The sequence below is a fragment of the Plasmodium fragile genome, assembly GCF_000956335.1.
Source record: "Plasmodium fragile strain nilgiri unplaced genomic scaffold supercont1.12, whole genome shotgun sequence".
NCBI lineage: Eukaryota > Apicomplexa > Aconoidasida > Haemosporida > Plasmodiidae > Plasmodium > Plasmodium fragile.
In genome coordinates, this window is record NW_012192592.1 from 299,124 (window position 1) to 311,191 (window position 12,068).

Genomic DNA, 12,068 nt, shown 5'->3' on the forward strand with positions numbered 1-12,068 from the left:
AAAAGATACGCGGTGTAAAAGGGTACGCCGTGTAAAAGATACGCGGTGTAAAAGGGTACGCCGTGTAAAAGATACGCGGTGTAAAAGGGTACGCCGTGTAAAAGATACGCGGTGTAAAATATTTTTGTTTCGGAACGTTGCACAGTGGATGTAGGGGCAGGGTAGGAGATCGTTGCAGGGACACTGACGCGGAGGTGTTTTTTTTTTTTTTTTTTTTTTTCTTCAAGTTGATAAAATTCTACATGGTTTTTTTGTTGTCCTCTCCATTTTGTGTTTACCCCACTTTGTGCTTCCCCCTGTTGCATCCCGCGGTTGGTTCCCCTGTGGGCATATAACCCCTAGTCCCTTTGTGTGCCCCCCATGTGCACCACCACCACCCCAACGCAAATGTATACTCATGTTGTATCTCTACAAAATCATTAGAAGGACGTTGCGTATTGTCACTCCCCCCCCCTATCGGAGACCTACCGACCTAGTCTACCCTGTGTTGGTAAATCACCGTCCCGTGTGCCCTTAATATGAGAAGAAAGTTGGTGTGTGCCCTGGCCCCGTTCTTCCTGCGTGACGTTCTCTTTTTCATGCACAACAGAAAAAACCCTTTCGGCTTGTTCAGGATGGAGCCCAAAGCTGTGAGTAGCCACGAGGACCAGATGGAGGTCTTCGTGCGACCGGAGAATGCCAAGTATCAAGGTATAGCTGGTGTAGCAGCGCGGTGGGGGGGGTGCTTTCCCCTGGTGTTCACCCGTATGCAGAGCGTCCCCTCACTAATGACCGCTTGGTATGACCGCTTGGTATGACCGCTTCGCATCACCGCTTCCCACGCAGCGTTCGGACGGCCGAAGAACGACCTGGTGCTCAGAGTCATTGAGAATAAGGAGGAGGGAAGGACGCTGGAGAGGATCCCCGTGTGGTTCATGCGGCAAGCCGGGCGCTACCTTCCCGAGTACCGCGAAATGAGAAGCAAATATGATTTCTTCCAGATGTGCCAGAACCCAGAACTCGCCTCCGAAGTTACCATCATGCCTCTGAAGCGATTTCCATGTGACATGTTAGTAATCTTTTCAGACATCCTAATCATTTTTGTTGCCATGGGGATGAACATAACATTTGTTGAAAATATTGGACCCACATTTGACCAAACTATTAGCTCCTTTAAGCAATTTCAAAAGTTAACTCTCTCACTGGAGCAAGTTATAAAAAATCTCCACTACGTATATGACGCCATCAGTTTAACAAAGGACAAAATTAAAAATGCAGTTCCCATTTTAGGTTTCGCAGGATCACCATTTACTCTCTTTACCTACTTAACGAAAAATAATAAAAAGACATATGAGGATAGCATTAGAATGGTTTATGAAAGTCCAGGAGATGTTAATAAAATTTTGAGCAAGTTAAGTGAAGTGTGTGTAAGTCACCTGATCAATCAGATTGATGCTGGAGCAAATGTGGTGCAGCTATTTGACAGCAATGCAGATGTTGTAGATGCAGAATTATTTGCTCCATTTAGTTTGTTTTATTTAAAAAAAGTTATTAACACGGTGAAGAAATTGAGACCTCATACATTCATTATTTTATTTTTAAAGGAAAACTTTCATCCACATTTGAAACACCTTAACATTGATGTCCTCTCCATCACACATAAACAGCTAGCTATGAATTCCTCTAACTTTTACTACGATTTATTTGAAGGCAAAATTATCTTGCAGGGGGCTCTGGACCCACACATAATGCTCCTCAATGATCACAACCTCGTGGCCAAGTATACGTCAGAGATGGTTCGCCAAATTAGACACACGAATAAGTACATTGCCAACTTGGGCCACGGGATGCTACCCGGTTCAAAAATAGAAAACGTGCAGGCGTTTGTAGACACCGTGGGCGGGTACTTGCCTTCTTAGCTTCTAACGGCCTGCCGCGTTTTTATTTTGTTGCCCCTTTTTTATTTACCCCATTTTATTTGTGCCAATTCAACGTGGCGACTTCGCCCGACGTCTTAAAAAAAAAAAAAAAAAAAAGTCCTGCCTTTTTAGCAGTTACACACTTACGAATGTTTTAAAAAAAAAAAAAAAAAAAAGCAGGAAAAAACGGGCGAAAATGAGCGCGCAAAATTAAGAGAAGCAACGGAGGGGAAAAGGCCTCAAAACTTCTTCTTCTTCGTCATTTTTGGCACCTGCAAGGGAGGGGGAACAGAAAGAGTCGTAATGGAAAAGGGGTTTATAACAGCACGTGAAAAAAGAAAAAGCCGACATACAAGCCGCAATTCGAAACAGAAACTGCGTCTCTCTTTCGACCTGTCCTGTTTTGAGCTGTCCTCTTTCTTCCTGTTGGGGCCTTACCCATAGTATGGATCTGTATTTAGACGCGTTTGTCACATGCTCATTCTCCAGGCGGAAGCAAATCCACTGCAGGTGTGGAGGGGAGTGATGATGGGAAGAGGTCATGTTGGCCTGCGTCTGCAATCGCTTCGTGTCACACATATATACACGCCTGCGCAAGCACGTATGACGCGGCTTCTCAAATATGCCTACTATTGACCGCCTTAGGACTTCAATGAACATCAACACGAAGGTTATTAGGAAAGCGTCTATTTCCTGTGGGGAGGAATGTAAATGCGTTTGAAAGGGATTGCACTTTGTTAGCTGTTTTTTTTTTTTTTTCTTTGCCTCTTTCGCGGCGTTACCTTATTTTGGAAGATGGTAATCGGTATGAGCGTGACGGCCCACGTCAGCCTGAAGACCTGCGCGGAGGGTGGTGAAATAAAAGCAGCGTAGAGTTGGTGAGGCGTTCGACGGGCCACACTCCTCCATCGTGGGTCTGGGTTTTCCCCACGTGATGCCCATTTGCAGACGTCGCTGCGGCCAAGCTAACCAAATTAAGCACTCCGGCAAAGTAGTAGTAGTGCGGGGGGTACATCAAATTGTTGTTCTTCCTGTAGAAAGGGGAAAATGGGAGGAAAATGAAATTGCAAAAATCGCCCATAAACATGTTCAAACCCTCGTTTTGTTCTTCCTCTCTTTCATGAGGCAGGATAAAATTAATCAATCTCATTCCTTCAAGTAGAACTGTTGTGCCTTCATCTCACCTTAACAAATAATTGTATTCCTTCAGGAGCCCCCAATCACAGTACAGGTCCCAGAAATACATGTACGAAGACCCCACGACGTAGGCGCAGATGAGGATAAGTTTGCTCGTGTGCGTCCCCAAACCGAAGTAGGCCCTGTGTGGGGGGGGGGGGGGGGGGGGGGAGTGGTATAAACGGTATGCGGGAAAGCGGTCAGTGTGGACACGTGTGACGTGCGCATGTGAATGAGAGGCGCCCACACACACACATCCCTTACCAGTTAAAGGACGTGCATATGACGATGACAATTCCGGACAAATATTTAAGCATGTTAAAGACGTGAATTTTTTCTCTCTCGTTGTTGTATCTGCGAAAGGGGGGGGGGGAAAATGGACCGACATGGACGGGTGGTCCAATACAACGGACGCTGCAGGGGAGACACGTCGACTTGTTCAGCGCAACAAGTACTTCTCCAACGTTGCGCACCTGATTAAGCATTGGCAGAAACGGAAATAAAAAGGGAGCCCCACGAATATGGGGTTGATGTACCCTTCCAGGACTGCGGGGGGGAGGGGGAGAAGAAGTGGGGGTATACGATCAAATGGTTAGCCAAACAAAGCTAATACGAAACGACGAGGGATGTCTAGCCGTGTTGAGAGCTGCCGCCCCTGTGGAACCTCCACATACTTGGACACTTCGCAGGCGCATTTGTCTTCATCCCGCTTCTGCAAAAGGGGGGCGTAAAAAAAGAACACAAAATGAAGCAAAATGGACGCAAATGGAAGCACAGCAGGGGGGAGGGGAAAAGAGGCTAAGCGCGCTCCACGCCGCTACACCAGTCCGCCCCACTTACAGAAGAAAGCAAACGAAGTACTGGACATCTGAGAAGGTCTTCGAAAGGCTCGTTAGGATGTCCCCAATAATATTGTCTAGCAGGTTGACGCTGTTGACTAGGAAAATACTGTAAGAGAGGGGAAAAAAAAAAAAAAAAAAAAAAAAAGTATGTCCCGTGATGTAGCACACACAGAGAGAGGAGATACACAAGTGCGTGTATTCAATTTTAACAATCTTTTTTACTACTTCCGAGAAGCCTCCAACTTACCCGCTGGACAAAACTCGAACAAGGGAAGAGAAAACAAAGTTGGTCTCCTTGTACTTGTAAAAGTTAATGGGAAAAATAGTCGTACAAAAGAGGAGAATAAAGAGGATGAAGACGTGGAACACAATGTTCGAAAATATATTTAGCTTGAAGAGAACGTCCAGGAGGAACACGAGCAGAGAAAGCGTCGTCAGGAAAAGGAGGAAAATCACGACGTTAATTAGGTAGTAGTACTCGTCCACGATTATCTTGTTCAGATCGAGGATGTACCTGCGTGGGGGGGGGGAAAAAGAGGTGCCACACGTGGACATGCTATGCGTAGGTGCGCCACACGCAGAGGATGTGGCTACGCGTAACGCTGCTATACGTATCGTTGGCTTACGTGAAGTTGACCCCGTACACTTGCATGAACAAGAAGGAGCCGAAAATGAAGAGGAAGAAAAAGTTTAAAACGTATAACAGCCTGTAGATCGGCAGGATTGACAAAATTGTATTCACGTTTATGTTATTCTTGTTCAGGTAAAGTAAAATGATGGTGTTGATGACGAGGATTATAAGAATTCCACAGAGGATGTAGAGGATGCCTCTGTATTGCCAAATGCTCTCGATTTTATTCTTCAAGTAAATTTTAAAATTTAAAAAGTCCAGCTTCTCACAATTGTCTCCTCTTTTCTTCTGAATGGCCAGGTAGGTCGACTTGATTTTATCCTGCGCGGGGGAACAGAAGGAGGCAAATTACACGGGTGAAGTGCATACACACGCATGGTCGCAGATATCACTATATCTCTCTACCACTATACCGCTGTACCACTATACCGCTGTACCACTATACCGCTGTACCACTATACCGCTTCACTAAATATGAAGACGACTCATGTACAACGTAGCCTTCCAGCGCTGTCCAAAAAGGGACCGCGAAAATGGAAAAAAGGCCTCTCCTTACATTGAATTCCTCCTCACGGCTTATCTGGTGCAGCGTGTTGCAGTACTTCTGATACAAGTCGAGGGACGTAGTAAGTTTTTCCTTTTTGTTTTTTTTTTTTAATATTTTATAAACGGAAAGAACGTTAATGTTAAGGTAGTTGTTAAGAATATCAAACATGTTGTAAATGTGTAGACACTTGGTCTTCATCATGTCCATGTCCTTCAAATTAATTTTATCACTCATGAGGAATGTTTTAATCTCGTTCACCTTGTCGTTAAGGTAATTAAACTCCTGTTCGTAGTGTTCCGTAACCATGTTAATATAACTTTGTAGCACCCAAAAAAACAGGTACGTATAATCAATATTTCCACATTCCACGTCCTCATATTTTGCCCCTTTTTTTTCTTTGCTGTTTTCACTTCCGTTATCAGAGGTCAGCAAGTTACACACCTCCAACACTTCCTTGTTGTTTTTTTCAATTCGTTCATACAAACTACATATGTCTGCATTTCGTTTCCTTTTAATTATTTTTTTTAAAAATTTATAATCGATATATTTGTCTTCCCAGGACTTCACCTTCAGATGTTTTAGCTTCTCAGCAAATTTCATTTTGCTTGTCCTCTTTTTTCCAACCCCCTTGGGATAAAAGAGATTTGCGGCGCCACCGTTCCTTTTTTTTTTCCCCTCCTTTCACGTGCTTCCTTTTTTTTGGGCAATTTTTTTTTCCCCCCCCCCCCTGAATTTTCTCTCTCTACACCGCTGCTGAGCTACTTGTCCTCACCACCTTAGGCAACACATGCCACCGCACACGAGCAGTCGGAGGGGGCGGCGGAATAATAAGCCCGGTCGAATTTTTATATCAGAATATTAAATAAAGCTGCGCGGTTGACACTTCAGGCGAAACTGTGACAAAGTTGGTGAGCAGCAACACCCTTCACTCTCTCTACACGTGGCCTCAACAGCGCCACACAAAACGACTTACACGTTTGGAGAGGGCGCCCTGGGCCATGTGCGAAGGAACAAAAAAAAAAAAAAAAAAAAGCATATCATGCGTGTGTTTGTAATGAGGTGGAGGGGTTCATTTTTTTTTCGATTGCTTCCAGCTTGTACGTGGCTTCGAAGATACAAACAGGTGGAAAAGCGATGGTGAGAAATGGGGGACACACCAACGAGCTGTGCTTTGCGATCAAGTTAAAAATAAAAATTAAAAAAAATGTGAGGCGAGAAAAAAAGGCACGTCGAGAAAAAAAAACGGGACGTGAAGAAAAAAAAAAAAAAAAAAAAAAAGGGGCATGCCCGAAGCGCGCCAAACGCAACAGGCACTCACACAACGAACAAATCCCGCAGTGTAAATATAGCCACCGCACTTTCCCCCCACATGACACGAACCCAAATCAAACGCACATTTCATCACATCGCGAAATCTCCAAGGATTCACCGCCGTGGCGCAGGCGTGAGGAAATGTTTACACGGGTGAGGTGACCAGCGTGTTACGACCTCACCAACGCGCCAATCGCAGCGACCGCTTCACCCCCGCCAACCATATCACTGCGGCGAACGATTGAAAAGGGGAGAAAGGGATGCATGTGAAGTTGGGCAAGCTCCTCATTAAAAGTGGCGGCCCGAAATGGGGCCAGAGGATGAGCCCCCTCCCCAGAACAGAGGCTCCGCAAACAGTGCGTAGTCTGTCCAAGGGCCTCCCATCAATAAAGAGCATTCCTGTGAAGGGAGTAAGTACCCTCTTTTTTCTCCACCCAGGGAAGGAGAGAAAAGAGGGGCTTTCCCCCCCAAAATGCAATGGAATAGGCGAGACATGTAGGGGAAAAGGTGTCGTTGGGATTGCGTCCAGGACGATGCATCATCCTATAAGAAGTAACCAATGTAAGGGCAACTCGAACAGGCGAAGAGCGATGATGATATGTCGTTACTACTGTGTAAGTGCTGGTGGTGGGAAGAAATCACAGAAGGGGAAGTTTAAGGTGGATAGAAGGAACCACGTGGACAACCCAGCAAGGTACCCCTCTAATCATATGTGTAACCACCACAGTGCATATTGCTCTATTCCGCTTCCCGACAAGGTAAAGCAGAACCTAACCGCGTATATAACTTTATCGAGGCTGCACATCCCAACAGGTATGCACCTTCTTTTCAACTCAGCCTTGTATGGTTACTTCCTAACCTTGCCAGTAGAAAATTTATTCACCCCAGGAAATGAACTCAATTGGGATTCCTTATACAAAATCGGAAGAGACATCAGCCTCTTTGCCTTTGGAAGTCTCAATAGCCGTATCGTCGGCTGCATAATAAATGACCTGTTTGACAGAAATTACGATAAGCATGTTGAAAGAACAAAAAACAGACCACTAGCAAATAACACAGTGACAATGGCCAGAGCATTTACCTACCTAGCTATTCACTCCGCATTATGTCTGCTAACCCTATTTCAGTTTAGTACGCAAACCATTTACACAGGATTACTCTCTACCGCTTTTATTATTTCATATCCTTTAATGAAGAGAATAACTTACTACGCACAGGTATATTTGTCCATCACCTTTAACCTGGGTTTTTTAATTGCCTCCAGTGTACATGTACAGCTAGCTACAAATGTACTTCCTCTGTGTGTATGTTTTTTACCCTTGTGTTATTTGACCGTAATATATGACACGATATATGCTCATCAGGATAAAAGCGACGATATAAGATTGAATTTGAAGTCACTTGCTATTAAGTGGGGTGATAAAACGTTGTCGTATTCAAAGCTGTTAGCTGTTAACATGGTATATTTGTTTTACTTGTCTGGGTATCTCCTTGATTTGCATTATTCTTACTACTTGTTGTCCACCTGTAATGTGCTTTACTTGCTTCATTGCATTAGTAAGACTTCGCTCGATGATAGGGACAAGTGCATGGCCTTTTTTAAAAACAGCAAGAATATTCTTATGCTCTTTGTGCTCTCTGCGGTCGTTGCCAAGGGGTGTGAGGCCTACCACACGCACAATACGTACCAAACGCAGCAGACGCAGCACACGAAGCAGACACAGCAGACGAAGCAGACGTTGGGGGAAGCAACCAGGAGTGATGCTCCCACAAGCCGCGAAGATAACCACACAGAAGTAAAACAGGAAGGAACCACCTGATGCTGTCCTCGATAGAGTGTATATTCGAATGAGTCTGCCGCGCGCGACGCGAAAGTTGGATACAAAAACAAGGGGCGACGCATGCGACGCAAAAATGGACGCAAAAATGGACGCAAAAATGGACGCAAAAATATACGCTTAAAAAAAGGGCACGTAAAAAAAGGCACTTAAAAATAATCACCAGGGGGTAACCGCCAGGCAAAGCTGGCCGCGCAAACTGAAGACGTAAAAAAAAAAAAAAATAATAAGTGTTCCTCACGAGGAAGGCCAGAAGGGGGGAGCTCAAATTCCGGGGGGGATAAACTTCACGGGCTTGCTGTACCTATCATTGATGTCTGCCAATGAAGAAAAAAAAAAAAAAAGGGAGTTGAGAGGATGAATAACTATAACGGAAAAAGCGCTCAGCAGACATGTATGTGTGTCTGTGTGTGCGGTGTAAGGTTCCCGTTCAGTGGTGCCTCATTTGTGCATCATGCTGCTCACCCAGAGTGTCTATTTTCCCATTCATTAAATTGAGGTTCATGTTGCTGTGGGAGAGGGAACAGGACGCGTGTATTTGTGTGTGTATGCGTGGGTTGCGCAGTGGAGGCGTTGCCTCTCCTCCCGTTGTCATTTTGTGTGTCCCGTTTTTCTATTTTGTCTCTTTTTTTTTTTTTTTTTCTTTCCTTCGTGGCCTACCCGTCCATGCCGTACGTGGGGCCCGGGCCCGGTGTCGTTGAACTCTTCAAGTTTGCCTTCAACTTCGTGAACAAGTCCTTGTTCAGCAGGTTCGTGTCGACACGGAAGTTGGCGCCTGCGGGGGGACGGGACAAAAATAAAATAAATCAGATCAAATAACGACAGAGCAACTTGTCAAGTGCAGAGGTGGCGCGCAGGCTGTGCAGCCGATCGGAAAAGGGCCTTGTCGCGTTCGTCCTACCTGGTACAACGTTGGGGGGTCCGCCCATGTTCAGCTTGGCGGCGTACATGTCCAGGTTGTTGTTGGTTATTTCTTTGTTCAGGCGCAGATTAACTGTGGGGGAAAAAAGGGCAGGAGGGGGGAGCCGATTTGTACCGTTCATGCACACTCAACTGGTAGCCAACCGCGAAACCCTCCTGGGTACTCACCTTCCCGAGATATGCTCAACTCCTTAGCCATCTCGTCGTTGCGGCGCTGCAGGGCGTCGACTTCTCTGCGGAGGGTCTCCTCCGCGGACTCGCGCTGGGCGAGCTTGTCCTGCAGGGCTTTGACCTCGCCCTGAAGCTTGCTGATTTCACTGATGTTTTGCGAGCTGACTTTCTCCACGTTGATGTGTTCAATCGTCTTGCATTTCAATTTGTCCTTCATCTTCCGTAGCTGCGCCTGAAGCTTCGTGATGATGTCATTCCCCTTGTTAATCTCATCAATGGCGATGTTGATTTCCTTCTCGAGTTTGCCATTCCTGTCTTTGTATTTTTTCAGTTCTGTCTCCAGATTGGAGTTGCTAATTTTGATGCTTTCAAAGCTGGAGCTATTGGAGATATTACTTTCACATTCCTTTTCGTACTTGCTTTTGAGATTATTAAACTCAACAGTAAATGTGTTTTTATATTTCTCCAGTTCACATCTAGCACACTCGATGTCTTCCTTCTCCTTTAACAGTTTTACAAAATTGGTGTTTTTTTCTTCCAACTCATTTTTCAAATTTTTTACCTTGCCGTTCAGGTGAAAAATTTTTTGTTCATAATTTTGATTAATTTCATTTAATTGTGTAAATTTATTTTTCAAATTTTCCACATCTTTTTTCAATTCTTCATTTTCGCAGTTGAATTTTTCTTCCTTCTTTTCGATAATCCTTTCGTGTTCTTTTTTCAATTTGTTTATATCATTGTTCAGTGTGTTGTTAAAGTCGCACTTCAAATTCTCCATATTTTTTTCCAAATTTTCAATCGTTTTTTGCATACTTTTAATTTCGACCATGTTCTGACCGTTCTGTACAATTTCTTCATTCAGCCTGGTGATGATTTCCCCATTGTAAGCTTTCACATATTTCATATTGTTGCATAAGTAGCTAATGATATTCTCATGGTCAGCTCGCTTAAGTTGGAGGGATAAATGAGTGAGTTCTTTAAACTGATTTATTTCGACCACATTGAGAATTGCAAATTCTGCATTTTTTTCCTCGTTACCGTTGTTTCCTCTGCAGCCATATGGTCTGCTGTAATTTGAATTATTATTTCCCCCACTGTTGTATCCAGAGTTTATATGATTATTGTAGTAGGGATGGGACCCACCCACCTTCCCTCCTCCTCCACTATCATTCCCACTGATGCCATAATTGTGTGCATCCCGTTCGAGTACTTTACCACCGCTGTCCAGCATAAGAACAGCGCGCAATCTCTGGTCCTCCACTTTTTCACATTGCTCATTTTCGAGCACACACTCTTCGAGCAGGTCGATAAATTTAAAAGGAAATAAATCAAAGTTAATGACCAGAGTTTGTTCCCTTTTTATACTTTCGTAATTCTCTTCATACAAATCTAAATAATAAAAAAACAAGTCATTCGAATCATCAGACAGCTCCAACCTCATGTACTGCTTCCCCCCAATGCTTTTAAGACTGTTAATTTTCACTGTTAATGCTTTTACATAATTATGTTTCGTTTCGCTTTTCATAAGGAACTTAATAGTTTTACAATAGAGCAATCCATTCTGATCATACTTATTGTATATAAAACTCATATCTAAATTTTTTTGCAGCTTGTTTGTGATTGAATTTTTTATCCCCACGTTTGTATTGTTGTTGCGTGTTGTTACGGCGCTGCCCATTTCGAATGTCTTTTCAGGCGCCTTTCTGGACACCCTTTCTGAAGCGTTCGCGCTCTCCTCAGCGATACTTACTTCACTGCAGCTTCGGTGAGCTGTGCAAATTATATTTATTTTGGGGCCTCCCACAGGGTATGCCCCTTGCCCCATCAAGTTTATATGTGGCATGTACATCATGGCCGAGGGATCGTTTGGGCTGTCTGCATAATCGTCATTCCTCTTCTCGCTGCTCACGCCGTAGCTGTGGCAACTGTAATCATTTTCGTTCGCGCGGGAGTCCCCATTCGCACTGTCCCCGTGCGAGACGGAACACTCGCTGAAATTGGGTCCTGAATTCATGTTGGCAGCTTCGCGTCCATCACAACCGTGCCTCTCGCGCGCCGCAGTGAGGACCGAAACATTATATCCTTATCACTGCGAAGTGGGATGATGCACAGGGGAGAGACAGGGAGAGACAGGGACAGACAGACACACAGACAGACGGGGAAGAATTCCGTGTTGGAAAAATCTCGCCACTACTACTTCGCTTCAACACGACGTAAATGCAAGTATGCTGATCATGAGGGCTGTAGAGGAGGGCACAATAACTCCCGTTGCGCTGAACAGAAGGGACTGCTGTTTTTTTTTTTTTTTTTTTCCCTCTGCTGACCTTCGCGAATAGGTACTTTTCAGCACAGCGCTCCGTCTACCGCGTTCACGCACACATGCACATGTACACGCTCAGGTGTATCCTCCTGTGTGGGCGGATGTGTGCCTGCCCGTCTGAGCCGTTTCTCACTTCTGGGGAGTGCGTCCCAGGTGCTTTAAACCGGGGGGCGTACAGTGACCATTCCCTGTTGGGTCAAGTAGACCGTCAGCCTGCTTAATGTTGGCATGCGAGCCAAGTGTGTGTGAAATTGCTTTGCGCGAAAACGCCAGGGGGCGGGGGAGAATAAAATAAAAATGTGCACAGTGGGATAAAACGGAGTAAATGTACAAAAAAAAAAAATAATAATAAATACAAGAGCATTATGTAGTATATACATGCTCATATGTTTTTTTTTTTTTTTTTTTTTTTT

At 44.6% G+C, this 12,068-nt stretch overlaps 4 protein-coding genes across 4 annotated transcripts; 2 read left to right on the forward strand and 2 right to left on the reverse strand.

Moving 5' to 3' along the window:
* Positions 1–614: 614 nt before the first annotated feature.
* On the forward strand, positions 615–1,898 carry AK88_01430 (uroporphyrinogen decarboxylase; the record flags this gene model as incomplete). The annotated part of the gene is made up of 2 exons (XM_012479065.1): positions 615–690; positions 826–1,898. The coding sequence occupies 2 exons, from the start codon at positions 615–617 to the stop codon at positions 1,896–1,898; spliced, it is 1,149 nt and encodes a 382-aa protein (XP_012334488.1).
* Positions 1,899–2,137: 239 nt separating this feature from the next.
* On the reverse strand, positions 2,138–5,694 carry AK88_01431 (uncharacterized protein; the record flags this gene model as incomplete). Its single annotated transcript, XM_012479066.1, has 13 exons — positions 2,138–2,170; positions 2,337–2,402; positions 2,529–2,591; positions 2,681–2,737; positions 2,869–2,929; positions 3,083–3,217; positions 3,339–3,428; positions 3,548–3,620; positions 3,749–3,786; positions 3,915–4,022; positions 4,164–4,430; positions 4,543–4,868; positions 5,104–5,694. 13 exons carry the CDS (start codon positions 5,692–5,694, stop codon positions 2,138–2,140), a joined length of 1,908 nt encoding a protein of 635 aa, XP_012334489.1.
* A 971-nt stretch (positions 5,695–6,665) lies between these two features.
* AK88_01432 (4-hydroxybenzoate polyprenyl transferase) lies at positions 6,666–8,225 on the forward strand (the record flags this gene model as incomplete). The annotated part of the gene is made up of 1 exon (XM_012479067.1): positions 6,666–8,225. One exon carries the CDS (start codon positions 6,666–6,668, stop codon positions 8,223–8,225), a length of 1,560 nt encoding a protein of 519 aa, XP_012334490.1.
* Positions 8,226–8,507: 282 nt separating this feature from the next.
* On the reverse strand, positions 8,508–11,349 carry AK88_01433 (uncharacterized protein; the record flags this gene model as incomplete). Its single annotated transcript, XM_012479068.1, has 5 exons — positions 8,508–8,560; positions 8,709–8,752; positions 8,904–9,018; positions 9,145–9,237; positions 9,333–11,349. The coding sequence occupies 5 exons, from the start codon at positions 11,347–11,349 to the stop codon at positions 8,508–8,510; spliced, it is 2,322 nt and encodes a 773-aa protein (XP_012334491.1).
* Positions 11,350–12,068: the final 719 nt, after the last annotated feature.